Raw genomic sequence first — 16696 nt, 5'->3', positions numbered from 1 at the left:
TATTAATCATCCGAGAACTGAATTATTGCTACAAAAGAAAATTGAAATGTCTTTCGACCAGAGGGTTTTATTTTTTTTATTTCGATCATTTTCAACGGAACGTCGCAATGGTTCCGGTCAGCAAACTTTCATCCGATTTTCCTGCTTCCGAAAATGTTTGTTTGTACATGCTGTGTCCTGAACTTCCATTGAAGCCCCACTTGCAAACCAGTTTTCTAGCAGTAGAAGCTTCCAACGAGATATCCTTCATGATATTGGATGCAGTACAATTCATGAGCTGTTTCTGATGCAGAAATCGGTTTCGGAATTATTTTTTGTTTCTCTTGCTTTAGCGCATAATGGCAAGGAAGCAAGTTCGAATGTAATTCGTTCAAAGTGGTTCGAAGCAAATTGTACTTTCGTTTTGACAGATCTAGATCAATGTTCAAAGCTAATGCCTGTGCTGCAGTCATGACCTGTACTTGATCTCCAGTCGAAGAATTTGAAAAATTGTCAGCGAATGCGAGCACTTCGTTGATAAGATCTGCAACACGTCCCTTTTTAGCTTTTCTTGAACATTTATTGAACGGTTTGTGCCAGCCTTTGCAGCCGAGCTGGAAATATCTGCATCATCAGTTTCCTGATTGAGCGGGAGCTGAACTGGTTTTGCTAACCAGTCGGAGTTTTGCTTCACGAAAATTTTGTATGATCTTCCACATTTAGCCCACTTTTGGTTTATTTTGCAACAATAAAATTTGCAAAACGTCTTTAGCTCGTTCTCAAATATCTTGGAGAAAGAATCAGTGCCATAACAACTATACATGAAATTCAGAACATGATTTTTCCGATTGGGTGGACCGGCTGAAAACAACTGCTCGAAACAATCTTTATTGATGGTTGTGGCAGCATATCCTAAAAATCATAAGATGACATACAATTGGCAAACATATGCAGCTGGAATCACTTCCAGAATTTGAAAAATACTTCAAATTTTATTTTAAGTTGATTTCAGAAAGGTACTTTGAGGTACTTTTTTGTATGGGCAAAAAGAAGATAAGTGTTTTAATTTTCTTCTGTATTAAAAAGCATGTAGCTCAGAAGCATCTTTTTCAACAATGGTTAGAATAAATCACAGAAAATTGAATGGAATGACTCCTACTTACTTGTTTCAATACGGTCCATAACGATTTTCATTTTGAAAACATATTAAGGATGGGAATATAGCGAATTGTAGAGGGACTGGATTGACACGAAAACAATGAATAATATAGAACGAAGAAACAACTTATCAACACGTGGTGTTTTGGTTTGTTTTGAAAACTGCAAGAACTTTCTAATATCTGTACTACACGCTCAAAACATATGTTAACATCATGGCCTACTTGATTCGGTCGAATATGAAAGTTGATTTTTTGACTTTTGTCCAAGGGACGAAGCACTGTGGGGCCCCTCTTGTGGACTGCTGGAGGACAGTCAAAGCAGCCATTAACGACGCTGCTGAAAGCATTGTCGGATATGTGGAACGGAGCTGAAGAAACGATTGGTTCGACGAAGAGTGTCAGGAGGTTTTAGAGGAGTATACTGCAACGACAAAACGTGGAACGATACAGACTGAAGCGTAAACAGCAAACCCGCCTATTCCGGGACAAAAAGCGCCGCCTGGAAGATGTGGAGTTGCTGTACCGTTCTCAAGAAACGCGGAAGTTCTATCAGAAGCTCAACACATCCCGCAAAAGCTTCGTGCCGCGAGCTGAAATGTGCCGGGGTAATGATGAGAGCATCCTGACGGACGGACGCGAGGTGATTGAAAGGTGGAAGCAGCACTACGATGGGGGAAGATAAGGATACCATTCAACAGCTCAAGAACAACAAGGCCGCTGGCAAGGATGGTATCGGAGCTGAACTCATCAAGATGGGCCCGGACAGGTTGGCCGCTTGTCTCCATCGGCTGATAGTCAAAATCTGGTAAACGGAACAGCTACCGGAGGAGTGTAAGCAAGGGGTTATATGCCCTATCTACAAAAAGGGCGACAAACTGGAGTGTAAAAATCGTCGTGCAATCGCTATCCTAAACGCCGTCTTCAAAGTGCTTTCCCAGATTCTCTTCCGTCGTCTATGACATATAGCAAACGAGTTCATCAAGCAGGTTTCATCGACGGCCGCTCGACATCGGATCAGATCTTTTCCGTGTGGCAAATCCTCCAGAAATGCCGTAAGTACCAGGTCGCTACGCACCATTTGTTCATCGATTTCATCGATCGGCATACGACAGTATTGAACGTGTAGAGCTATAGACGATGATCTTAAACTCTTGATCCGCCTTAAAAACGTGAGGAGAAGGCAATTTCAACGCACTCACGATGCTGTTATGAAAATTATATGGCAGGATTTGCAGAAAGAAATCAAGAAACGTTTTGCATAATTAAGAAACAAAAATTTTGAAAATAAGATTTCTGAATTGGACCCTGGCTCTAAGCCCTTTTGGAAATTATCTAAAATTTTGAAAAAACCTCAGAAGCCAATACCAGCATTGAAAGAGGAAAACCAATTATTACTAATCAATTGCGAAAAAGCTCAAAAACTTGCTTTGCAGTTTGAAAGCGCGTACAATTTTTATTTAGGCCTTACAAGTCCAATTGAAAATCAAGTTACTCAGGACTTCGAAAATATTCTCAATCAAGGGAACGTTTTCGAAAATGCCTGGGAGACTGATTCAGAAGAAGTGAGAACTATTATTAAAAAATTCAAAAATATGAAAGCTCCTAGCGATGATGAAATTTTCTTCATCCTCATCAAGAAACTTCCAAAAAGTAGCTTATCATTTTTAGTTGATATATTTAACAAATGTTTTCAATTAAGGTACCCCGGGGCAAGTGAGAATCCGGGGTAAGTGGGGCGTTTCGTCATAGCTCAACTAGTAAAAGTTTTTCATGGGGGTATTCTTCTAGAAAGTTGAAGATACAATGACAAGTGTTATGTCTTGTCTCACGTCGCGTTTTCGTGAATGACAATGACAAGGAATGTATTTAGTACTAAACATATTGTTATTGTTATTACCTTGTGGTTTATGTAACAGTTGTCAGTTCAGCGCCATTTTCAACTTGCATGAAAAATTGTGCCACGTTTCACGTCTTGCATTGACTCGCAAAAAATAAATGTGTTTTAAATCGAATTTCTATCAGTATGCTATAATTTTAAGTATTATTACAAGCTGCTAACGATAAACCAGTATTTTGTTTTCATTTCATTTCATTGTTTTCATTCATATGAAATTTTCGATGGTCTATCTTACCCCAAAATATATTTGTACCTGGGGTAAGTGGGACCTATCAAAACAAAAACCAGAATCAAAACTTTTCGTACACGTTTCATACATTCTCCTAGAGAATAAATAAAACATTCAAACAAATGATTTTTATCAAAAACTAGTGGTCCCGGCAAACTTCGTCTTGCCATCAAGTAGGCTGTTGAAAAACACTATGCAAGTTCCGTGTTGAAAATGTCAGTCTAGTTTACTCACGTTTTCCCCACTACCCCGAAGACTTTCTTAATTTTTTCTTCGCACAAACACGTCGGAGCCCTGGAAGAATTCAACAGTGAAAGAATGTGCATCCTTTGATTTTCATTGAGATAATAGGGTTGTGTTTAAGAAATCATACTATATGATGCAAATCAATGCATTGTTTTCTAAATCTGATTATTCTATAGATTTAAAAGCATATCAATGATGAATTTCCCATTTTAAATTACTCATTGTTATTCCAATTCACATCCTACAATTGTTTTAGCTTCATGAATTATCAAAAATTTTGTGAAATACTGTTTTAGACTGTTATGACTTCTTGAAAACATTGAGTTGAGCTGAGATAACTCTTTCTCAAATGGGCGCAAAACCTCCTCATCTTTCAGTACCAACAGAAAGTTGCACTCCAAATGATGCAATGTTTGCTTAATACTACTGAGAGCTTTCTTTGCTTAATAGTGGTAATATAAATAATTCTTATTTCTATAGTAAACTAATGTACGGCTACAAAATTTATCTGATGCAATATTTTACTGGAGAGAATACTACTGAATCTATTACGAAGAATGCGGCTAGAGAGATGAAAATTAAAATCATGAAAACAACTATTAAAAGAACGACACATGCTGGTGAAAGGTTCGTGGTGCCCATAATTAGTTGGAGCCCATAAAGAAATGCACTGGAGCGAAGAGGGCAGTAAGGTATATTGAGATTAAGAAGCGACAACAAATGGGGACAATCAATTTGTGTTTTGTATTCAGTGGATTGTTCCATGGCAGATGACGCAAGCTAAACCGTACAAACTTGTGTTGAATTGATTCGATACGCATGATACTATTCTGATAATAAGGAGTCCAAACAACTGACGAACATTCTAAAACTGACCTCACTAATGAACAGTATAAAGATTTTAAACATTGAATGTTTTTTAAAATGTTTTGCTACACGGAAATTTAAACCAAGTATTTTCGAGGCTTTGGAGGTAACGAAGGCGACATGCTCCTTGAAAGTTAAACTTGAGTCCATTGACACACCTTAATCCTTAACAACAGTATGGCCCATAAAAAAATGCGAAAATTGTTTGAACGTGAATATAGCATCCACAAGCGTTATTTTCATTGTTTTTGCTGGTTAGTGTAATTTCTGATTATTGTAGTATATTCTGACATAACTTCGCTATCCAGGACAATTTTTGTCATAGTTTTCTTACTGTCCTAAATAATGTAATAAAGCAAACAAGCTCAAAGGTTTTGTCCGCCCAAAGCAAGAAACAGCGTCTGATTGTCGTATACTCTGGTGATAAACTTTCCACCTTCGAAAATCACACTTTTTTGTTGAAAATTTTGGTTTATTTGGTATCAGAGGATGGAGGAGTTCTTAGAGAACGTGTTTTTCATTATCACAATGAAATATATTGCCAGGATCATAGTTTTGAGGGCATTTGCCTCTTATAGGTTTGATATGCCTTTTTTTTGTTAAAGTTGAATAAAAAATAAATGCGGAGGCCTATAACAGATTTCTGAGGATGAAATTTGTTCCATAGGTTAGAGACAACTTATATCAATACTAGTTCATAGGTTTTGAGCAAAACGGAGCCGCTTATCACACTCATATAAATGTTCAATCAAAGCTCTCCAAAATAAGCTGTTTTTTGAAAATATGTTTAAGTCTCCAATTACCCAGATATGAACCAATTCTATCATTTGATATGGGCGTATGCTGTATACAAGGCATGTGAAGAATCTCACACCATCGTTGATGTTTTGAAAGCTTTCATCACATATATATTGAATTCGACGTCAGCATGATAAAATTTGAAGGTATGCTTCTAATTCCTCTCTGGTAAGGTGAAAGTAACAGATAATAATCATGTCTAAAGCAAAAAACTGAATCTAAATAGATTAAACAATACAAGTAATGGATAATATTTATGTTTCATTCACATTTTCTATGTAAAAACTACCATAAAACATGATATGACGATTTTCGCTTTTTTTCATGGGCCATACTGTACATATTCTCTTTTGAGAACAGTAGTACCAACTTTATAGTTAAATAATAATGTTGAGCTTTTCCGAGAGAACGATATCACAGAGCATTTAGCGGCGTTGAGATCCATGCGATTCTTTTCATACCAAACAGTGAACACATCAAGTTAGGACTGCAGGAAGTGAGCATCGCAGACATCATTCACAACGTAGAACAATTTGAAATCATCGGTGAAAGAAAGCTTCATCGACCTGAGCGTGTACATCGTTTAAGTACACTAAAAATATCAGTGACCCTAAGTGGCTACGTGGCACCCCTGAAGTTACATGGCACCCCTGAAGTTACATGGAAGTAGGGTGAAATGGAATCACCGACTTTAATAGCCGTTTCACGGCCGCTGATATAAGATTTCAACCAGCAAAGAAAAGAACCAACAAATCCAAGACGTTCAAATTTGGCGATGGTTATCTGGTGATTGATTTCATCGAAGGCCGCCGAAATATCCGTATATATCCGTATGGCTTCTTGAAGTGCTTATGCGATGAAAGTCGTGTAGGTAAGCAAGTTGGTGTTCGTCGAGCGTTTCGAAATAAAATTATGAAAATTGTAGAGTAAAAAGTCGTAAACCACTTTCTCGAACAATTTCGAAACGACACACAGTGCTTCGAACGCATAAACGATGTATGTGGTATGCGTAAATGTAAAAGTGTCTCAATAACCAAATTTTTATAAACATATTAAAGCACGGATTATTCCAACGACTTAAATCAAACCCAATAAAAAAGGTTATATAAAATTTATTTTTATTAGCAATACAATTCATTTACCAGCTATCATCCAGAAACATATCAATCGACTCATTATCTTCTTTTCTACAAAGAAAGTTGAAATGTCGTGGGTTTCTGTTTGATGATTATTAGAAACAATTTGATACATAGGCTACAAACGCGAGCTTTTCAGGTTCATTATCGTTGATAAGATGTATATTAGACTGGCCCTTAAACAAAAAAGTTGTAAAATTCAACGGGGCATCCCCTTAGATATGTGCCTTAAGATAAGAAAAAAGCTCTCTCAAAATTTCAATTCATTTGGTTGCTCCCCCAGCTGGAGCATTCAATTTGAAGTTTGTAAGGAATATTCGTTTCAAATATATTGAAAATTGACCCTACGTCGCTGTTTCGTTCCGTATACTAGTTAATCGCGTTCAATTGTGCCCAGAATGACAAATTCATTAGTTGATACCCAAATGAACATAGTTGCAGAAGGTTGTATCTGGATTTAAGATCATTTTCATTAATCTTTCAGTTGTTGAAAATTAGGCTTAGATCAGCACTTCCGTACAATCACATATAGGCGTGTCCCGTGTACCGCAGCTCACCCAACGTCATAGGTGGCTATGATGCGCTTAGTGGCTACCACCCAGCTAAGTTGAAGAAATGTTAAGCAGTATTGCAAATCTACTTCAGATAGTTAAAACACCAACTTTCTCGATTTTAATCATGACACAACCTTCTACAATATTGTTCGCTATGGTATCATGAAGTGTTTTTGACATTCTGGGTTCAATTGCACGCGATCGATAATGTTCCTGATCCAAACAGGAGATGATGTGCTGTTTCTCAAATGTTTGAGCTGAAAATCCCATATTAACTTCAATTCAATTGCGCCAGCTCATGGAACGACCAAATGAGCTGAAATTTTCTGGAAGTCTTCTTTTAACCCTAAGAAATAATCCTGGGGGGTGCCCCGTGGAATTGTACAACTTTATGTTTTTTTTCCCATACTGAGCTGGGCCAGTCTAATATATATATAGGTTTTTCATGAACATTCATTGAACGGTATGAAAGGCCTTCCCATGCCAGTCTTTACAGCCGAATTGGAAAACTCTGCATCGTCAATTTTCTGTTTGTGCGGAAGCAAAACTGGCTTTGCTAATCATTCGGAGTTTTGCTTCACAAAAATATCGTTTGATCTTCTATATTTAGCCCATTTTTGGTGTATTTTGCAACAATAAAATTTGCTAAACGTATTTAGATTGTTTTCAAATATCTGCGAGAAAGAATCAGTACTATAACAACCGTACATGAAATCCACAACATGATTTTTTCGAATACGTGGATTGGCTGAATACCATTGCTTGAAACAATCTTTATTGATGATTGTGGCAGCATAACCTAAAAATCATAAAATGACATATAATCGGCAAAAATACTTCAAATTTTATTTTAAAATGGATTTCAGAAAGGTACTTTGAGGTACTTTTTTGTATGGGCTAGAAGAAGATAGGAGTTTTAATTTTCTTCTGTATTAAAGAGCTTATTGTTCAGAAGCATCTTTTTCTACAATTTTTAAAATATATCACAGAAAATTAAACGGAATGATTCCTACTTACTAATTTCAATACGATCCTTAACGGCTTTCACTTTGAAAATGTGATTAGTATGGGAATAAAGCGAATTAAAAAGGGGTTTGATTAACACAAAAACAATGAATTATATATAACGATGACACAACTTGTCAACACGTGGTGTTTTGGTTTGTTTTGATAAGCGCACGAACTTTCTAGTATCTGTATTACACGCTCAAAACATATGTCAACATCATGGCCTACTTGATTCTTTCGAATATGAAAGTTGATTTTTTGACTTTTGTCCAAGGGACGAAGCACTGTGCGACACACAGAGCTGCAATACCACGATAGTTGCTGACATCACGTTTGTTTCCTTTTTTTAAAACCGGGAAGACATACGACTTCTTCCAACCATCTGGGAATTTACCAACCTGACGTGATAAGTTGAAGAGACAGAGAGAGTTTTAATTTACTAATAGGAATTCTACAAACAACTCAAAGAATTATTATATTAATGATGCTTATACTGGAGTCACAGCAGGAAGTTTCACGATTTCCACAGGCAGTTCAACGAAACTCTTGATCCCAGCTATAACCCACAGCTCAATTGTAACGAATCCTAAAAAGCAATGATACAATTGTATTTCACTTTCATTCATTAGAAAACCGCACTTTTTTTACAAACCTATAAACAATGTCACTGCAACGATCAACAGCAGCACGCTAAAAAACACTGCAAAAGAGCTAGACGTGTTGGCGTTATCCACAATAACAATCAGCTGATTGATGATCATATAAACCATTCCGCAAGTGCTTCGAAACAACACGAAGATCCTGTACACGATAATGTATTCGAGTTTTTCCTGAAACACACAAAAATATACAGTTTACCAAATCCAAACATTAACGAGATTGAGGTATATTGGTTCGTTACCCTCTTGATTCCGATCACCAACATAATCGCAAACGCGAAACAAAACAGCGCAAATATCGACTTAAGCGCCAGCACCGTGTTATTCTCATATTCTGCAAATAGACACACTCGTGAGCCAGTGGAGAAAGTTCAAATCGCTGCATACTGCACAGTGGTTTAGAACACCGGAAATACGATCATCAGCTTTTTTGGTACCAAGAAGGGAAAATATTGCCATACTATGTTCGGTTAATTAATTGCATATTTAATAGACAACTTTTGACAATTAGACATTATCGAGTACTACACCGATATTACCAAGTAATCATAAGCCCCAAATTCGCATAAGAAATTCATATATGCGTTATAATAACAGTACAAATGCAGACGCGTCTAATAGCAATACATCCACCTCATAGAAACTCTATCACTGCATCATTGATACTTCTAAGCCTGATGACATTCATTTCAGGCATTCGTTCTTATTTGAGTTTGAAGCATAAAAGGCAAGCGAAGAAAAACATCTCGTCTGTGTTGGTCTATGATCGGTGATGTTTCGCAAGTTGTTACAAGCTTGATAAACAAGAACAGAGAGTCCCAAAAAGAGAGAGCGTTGATAAAACTCATTTCTCTCGCTAATTTACCATTGGGGGTGGGTGTTTTATTTTACTGGCATGATAAAAATATCCGAACATCTGATAGCAATAGTGTCCTCCAGGTTTAGAACTTGTTTAAATGGATTTTATTATGCATTATGATACTCTCCATTTTCTCAGGATTCATTCCCTGAGATGACAATATTTTCACTATTTGACTTCATAAAAGCTATTGATCCTGATTTTCAATTCAAACCACTGTGTCGTGATTCCGAATGGTTCTTTTCATATCAATCGGGCGATTAAGATAGCGTGTGCTAATCGAAATTATATTTATCACAGAAATAGCACAAACATCGAACAAATTGAACGTCAACTTTTTAATTCTAATTCACTTCGCCGAAACCATTCACCGCCACTGTGCTACTAATATAGAGGAAGAATCCTTGATCACAAAACTCACCACTTCCGAACGAGCCGAGACATCGAATCGCGACACTGATGGCGATGAGAATGTTGAGCAGTGCGTACACATAACCGACAACTCCGAACAGTCTGATCTGGGCCATACTGCCTGCCGAACGGTGGGTGGAAAACGCGACTCCCGGAGATTTCCTCGGCCAGTAGTGACGACGATCACAGCGATCACAGCAGACAGCAGACAGCGATGCGATCCACAGCTGTTGTCGAATGACGGGCCTTCGCGGAAGCAAAACTGATACAAATGCAGTCTGGCAAATGCTATGGCTAACAGGATTGATGTTTGTGTAATTTCCCTGGGAGAAGTACGTAAAATACACTTTTCGCGAGTGTGTCATCGTCGGCGAATGGTGGCCTTGGACGTCACAAAGAAAAACGCGATCCAAACTGTAGTCGAAAATCAAGTGGCGGCGTCGAACTGCGGTAATGATTCGAAAAGTGGCGTATGTTGTTCTGGACTGTGATAAACCAAACTATTGTCTTTTTGAATACAAAAAATAATTTATTAAAAAATTTACACATTAGATATCGAGCCTTCCTCACCCTTAAGGTAACGTCCGCATCTACCACGTAAAGCCATGCTGAAGGTGTCTGGGTTCGATTTCCGGTCGGTTCTGGATCCTTTCGTTATGGACATTTCCTTGACTTTTTGGGCATAGAGTATTATCGTACCTGCTACCCAAACAATCATATGTTTTGTTTATAATCATCAGCTGAAAGTGGATTATACATAGCTGCTAAGTCTCTCTATCTAAGGATAACGGATCAAGTGATGATTTCATTGCATATTTTATTTCAAATCTGTTAAACATGTCTGATTATATATTTTAGCGTTACAACGGTGGGTCGTAAATATATATTTTTTTTTAAACTGTGAATGGTTCGTCACTGTGAATGTTGGCATTAACTCTTATTTATATGTTTTTTTGTTACATATAAAAAAAACACCTTTTTCGCTTTACTTTACGATACCGTAAGTGTAGACTTACGAAAGGTTTACTTTATTCAACAAACTCTGAATGGTTCGTCATTGTAAGTTTCTGCATAAGAGTGATCTACGATGGTCCAGCCAATCGAGTTAGTTTTTTATTCGTATGAGTAAAATATGATAACATATTCCTTCGTCCTGACAGCGGTCGAAATATTACAAACTCAACAAACTTTGAATGGTTCGTCATATCAAGTGTCGACATTATTTTCTTCTACTTGGAATTGTGCAAACCTAATTAAATTATTATACTTAGAGGCATATTTATATCTCACAAATGATTGTTTATCATAGTCTAATCGCTTAGGCGCCGTCCACAAATTACGTAACGCTCTAGTTGGAGGAAAGGGAGGTAAGGCTCAAGCGTTATGGGTCATACAAAAAAAAAATTTTCATACAAAAAGCGTTACGAACGGGGGAGAAAGGAGTCTAAAATTGTAAATTTTAGGGTTACTTAATAAATGGACGCTGCTTTATCAAAGTGAATCCAGTGACCCAACGATCCTCTTCATTAACAAATACCCACAGTGATGTAAGCAATCGTGATAGTCGACACGTTTTCGCTGATATTCGGCAGCGATTCCATCTAACCTTCACAATAGAAGTGATCAAACGAATGTCGGAAAGAAAAATGTCAATAGAAAGCTTCCGACCACGATAACTTTTATTTGTTTCTATAATTTTTCGTAATAGCCTGCTTTCTCTATATGTGTGTCACAATTGTCATAAAAAAAACAAGATCAAGTAATTTTTGTTGTTTATGATCCGATATCCGATATGAATTCTATAAAAATAAGATTCCGCATAGTACTTTCCGTTTAAAATGTTATGTTTGCGATTGTGGGTATCTGATTATTAATGATTTAAAAGCGGAACCGATCCCTCAAGGGTCATCGTAGGAAAATAAGAGAAGATAACAAAAAAAACTGAAAATCGGTCACGTAAGATCTACAAACCAAGTTTTTTTTAACTTTTCGGAAATTGAACATTAGAAACAAAAAAAACGTTAGGCTCAGGTAGCATTATTTCACTGCCAAGAAACCGAAACTTTTACCACACAAAAAAATGAAAGCCGAATTTTTTTTCACGTCCACTCGCGCTCACAGACTGCTGCGATCTCCGCCCTACGCGTTGTTAAGCGTATTCCCATTAAGGGTATGCGATATGAGTGATTGTGCTACTTTTCCCCGATTGTCGTTTCCCCGAATGTCGGTTCCCCGATCGCCAGTTCCCCGAATGACCCGTTTCCCCAAATGCCATTTCCCCGAATGACCCGTTTCCCCGAAAAGTGTAGCAGTTCAAATAGGTGCTATAATACTTTTCAGTGGTAGGATAGTGAATTAGAAACAACGATAAGCAATCAAAAGAAGGAGGTATTTAGTCGTTTTCGGCTAGACGCATGTTGCCTAGTAGGAACCGCCAATCAAATAAAAAAGGGTGCATAAGAATGACCAGTACGTTCACCCTCTGAAATGTATAAAGTTATGACAAATATGAGTGCCAACAACTTTTCGGAGAAGTGGGCTATTCGGGGAAACGGGATTTTCGGGAAACTGACATTCGGGGAACTGGCGTTCGGGGAAACGACATTCGGGGAACCGACATTCGGAGAAAAGTAGCACAACCGATATGAGTATTCGCCAAGGCAATACGAAACGAAACGATATGCGGAATATACAACACTGTTCACTGTTCTTAGCAAAACGAAACGAATAACTGGAGTATTCCGTGAAAACCAATACGAAATTCAAATACTCATGAAATATTTCGAAACGAAACGACATTTTTCTGAATATTCCGCGAAATATTTTTGTGTATGGATAATTTTGGTATACATACACATAGGGTGACTTCTTATAATTTTGACATTTTCATTCAATTTGTCAGGTAGGAGTGGGGGTGATTATGGCCCATCGGTCTCGAGATATGTTTAATATAATACGTGAATCTTACTGTTAAACTTCAGTCGAATTGGGTGACAAATATATCCCATGACAAAGGAAACTAACTTGTCGAAAATACGTAAGTTCCCCTATCTGCAATAAATATCCCGTTCGCTTTTCTCTCAATTACGGTGTACGGTGTTCCTATTTCAATAGTAGAACTAATAAGGGTCTTAAATAACTTAAGAAATTCAAACGAAGTAAATTTTGCAAGATGATATTTACTATTTCAGCCAAACGCGCAATGTTTGGCACTGCGCAAAATTAGTTGCGTAAACGGTATTCATCCAAACCACGCTGAGGGTTACAGGATGAGCCAATGCATTCTATAAAACGTTTGTCTTTTACTGTGCGCGCTGTTTTCAAATTGAACGTGAGAGAGAGCGAGTTGCCTGTTGAAGGAAGATGCTTAAAAGAAGATCACATCCAATGTGCTTTTCCCTGCCACAAAAAAAAATGAATAAACCTTTAAAAAATATATGGCACTCTAATCTCAACTAATCCCGGTCCAGTTTGAGATCCTTTCGTGTTGGAAACTTTTCTGAATTTCAAGGACAATCCTACATGTCTTATGTCTTTTTGATAGATGTCCGTTCACAAATTTCATGGCGCGAGGGGGATGGGTGGGTATTTTTAAAATGTTACAACTATGAAGTGAGTCGAAAAGTTGTCACCAGCGTTGCCAACCTTCCAGATTTGTCTGTAATATTCCAGATTTTTGAAGTCCCATTTTAAGAAAATCTGGAAGATCCAGATAAAAACTGTAATGAATTTGTAAGGTTTTGTAAATAATTTGTAAGGTTCTCCACATACCACATAGGAGATCCAGACTTTTCCAGACAAATTTTCAAAATCTTCCAGATTTTTGAAAAAATGACTTGGCATCCCTGGTAGTCACAAACATTTGAAACAATCTCGAAAAATATGAGTTGAGTCCACAAGTAATTACATTTTTTGAAATGCCCTAATAATGTAGTAGTGATGTTATGCCAATAACAATTATAAAATATGAAACAATGGTTTTCGTTTATATTATTGGTCATACTGTATCCTTTGTGACTTTAAAAAATATGTGATTAGAAGCACAAGTCGATAAGTGTTCATGAAAACACTGACCTGAGAAGTTGCTTTGTCCCAGTTGAAACAGTACGTCAGAACAAATAAAAAAAAAGAAATTGGATGAAATACCGGAATAATTTCTGTAGCATTTTCTCGAGTATTATATTAAATTAAATTTTAAACAATCCATTGAATTATACTTGATTCAATGGATTCTTTAATCAATCGAGATAAAAATTGTTAGAACTGCAAAACTAATAAATTCCAAGAGATATTGCTTATGGAACTCAACAAGGATTCCCTGGTCCAGTTTATTTAAGAGATCCTAAAAAATTTCCTATTCAAATATTTGTGAAATAACTTCCACGCAAGGAAACTCTTTTCGACAGGTCTTTTCGCCTAAAACGGCGAAGCGGACAATCACTGGTCACTGGTCACTAACATTGAAATTGTTAGTTCTTACATATTTAGACAGCAATTGCATTACATACATAACTGATCAGAAGAAAATTGAAGTGACACGAAAAAAAATCTTTGTTTACATGTTACTTATGTTCTTGTTCACTGGGACGCCTTAACAAATGTTTAAGGTTATAGAAATTGTACATATAACTGTTAGTTTTTCAATTTACTGTTCAAAACGACAAAGCCACTCACAAGTGGGGCAAGTGAAAAGTAGGGAGACATTTTTTAAAAACTTTGTATGTATTTTTTCTTTAATTTTACACACAAATAAATTTCAGAATACTGCTTATATTTGGTGGGGGTCCAGCTAAAAAATAGACACGGACTCATTTATTTCAATTTAATATCTTTAGAATTTGAAGAATCTCAACTATACGAATTTCATTAACCACTTGCCCCACGGTACCTTACAGAAAATTGCCGATAAAACACTTCTGTGAGAGCCCTGTCTATAATTTTGTGAAATCCTACAGACTGTCGTGTTACAATCATTGCCAATATTTAGTGAAAAACTTGCTTACTATATTCTAAGTACTCGGTTCAATATTGTATAGCAACAACGCCCTATTTACGGAGATTTTTTCCCGAAATTCTAACGCAAGATTTCAGTAGATTTGCACTTAAAGTTTTTTGATTACAGTCGACTCTCCACAACTCAATGTTCTGTAACTTGATATATTCTATAACTTGATGGATTTTTCAATCCCTTCTGATTCCCATACATCATGCTCTCCATAAGTCGATATTTCTATAACTCGATGTCTCCACTAGTCGATGTCACGTGTGAGGCAAATTTACCTCCATAACTCGATATCTATCTCAAAGTTCTTTTTAAACATGGAAAAATAAACCACTTCTAGTTTGGAAGTGAACAAACACTTGCAATTTGTAGTAAAAGTTAAAAAAAAGCATGAAAATAAAAATATTGATTTTTAGTAAAAAAAAAAATAAATGATTTCTCGAGCATTTTGAAAAAAGTTTTCATATTTAATTTTTCAAAATAATATCACCAAAATATATTGCTTTCTTACAAAAATGACCATAAAAATTTTGGAAATACAAAAAAATTGATCTCTTCAGTTTAGAATTGTTTGTGTGGATATGTTCTAGAACTCGAAAGTTCTATAAGTCGATGGTCCCTTGAATATCGAGTAATAGAGAGTCGACTGTATATTCCATGGAATTTTGTTAGAATCCAGCCAATTTTTTAGTAAATTTGTGTTCGACGAACTTGGCAGAAAAGTAACAGTTTTGCTTCAAGTTTATTAGAAGTACAATTTTGCCTTCTAAACAGTTTAGAAGATTTGGAAATAGAAACGTATTTCGTAATTATGTTTTTGAACCGGACCATTTTAAATGTAAGTGTGAAAAAGTTATAACGGCTATTGAAGTTTGAAAACAAAACAGTGGTAAGAATTTAGCCGCATAACAAATTTGTTAGTAAGACATGATTTTATGACAAATATGAAATTATAAAAATGTAACGTATATTAAAAAAAGAAAAGTTCAACGGATTAGTATTGATAAATGCAAGGACTTCTCTCAAAAATCTTCAAATTATGAATTCTGTAATTTTCTGTGATACTTTCAAGAATGTCTATCTTGAAACTAATACCCTTATGAGATATGATTCTTTCAAAATTTTGCCTAGCCTTAGAAAAGAAAAAAAAATCACCCCATTAGATTGGCACATAGACTAAACTTCAAAAGGAGAAAAAAAGAAGACCAAATTTCACGTGGAAACACTCCTTAGAAAAAGTTATGTGTAACCCCTTTACCGACAGCTTCATTTTTTACCGCTAAAAAATATTCAAATTGCGTTTACTTATTTGTTTCTAAATATTTTTGCACCATTTTGTCACAAGATCTCAAAAAAACTCTCCTTGTTATAGAATCCGTGTCGATATTAATCATTGGTGATCTAGTTTTGAAAATATTCCGATGTTCCTTGGGGGACCGACATTATCCATATAAAATGTCTTTGGCGGCCATTTTGTTTTACGTCAATTTTACAGAAAAATAAAACTTATACTATATAACACCAGGTAATAAGGAGCTACGCTGAAAAAATCATACAAATCGGTTCAGTATTCTTGGAGAAATCTGAAAATTATGATATGATGTTTTTTTAGAGTTTTCAAGATCCAGCGTGGTACCAGAAACATAAATGCTCATTACTCAAAGACGACTGCACCAAATTGCTTCATTTTTTCACAGTATACTTGCGTTAATGTATCATTCCGAGGAATGGATATCTGAATACGATAAAAAATCTATATACTGAGATATTTACGTGGATCATGGCTACGCGTTGGTCCTCCAAGAAATTTTTCGAATATCTCCGGATCCAATCAATAGCGACACATTCTAAAACTAGAAAAGTTTTTTGAGAGTTTGTGAAAAAATGGTGC

At 36.2% G+C, this 16696-nt stretch overlaps 1 protein-coding gene across 1 annotated transcript; it reads right to left on the bottom strand.

Moving 5' to 3' along the window:
* Window positions 1–8281: 8281 nt before the first annotated feature.
* Window positions 8282–10068, bottom strand: LOC110675966 (ADP,ATP carrier protein 1-like). Its single transcript, XM_021842117.1, has 4 exons — window positions 9814–10068; window positions 8776–8867; window positions 8527–8704; window positions 8282–8460 (listed from the first exon to the last, which is right to left on the bottom strand). Exons 1-4 carry the CDS (start codon window positions 9917–9919, stop codon window positions 8363–8365), a joined length of 474 nt encoding a protein of 157 aa, XP_021697809.1. The 5' UTR covers window positions 9920–10068; the 3' UTR covers window positions 8282–8362.
* Window positions 10069–16696: the final 6628 nt, after the last annotated feature.

Source organism: Aedes aegypti, chromosome 2 (genome assembly GCF_002204515.2).
Source record: "Aedes aegypti strain LVP_AGWG chromosome 2, AaegL5.0 Primary Assembly, whole genome shotgun sequence".
In the NCBI taxonomy this organism is placed as follows: Eukaryota; Metazoa; Arthropoda; class Insecta; order Diptera; family Culicidae; genus Aedes; species Aedes aegypti.
The sequence above is the reverse complement of the archived record's forward strand: the minus strand, read 5'-3'. Positions and strand labels throughout refer to the sequence as shown.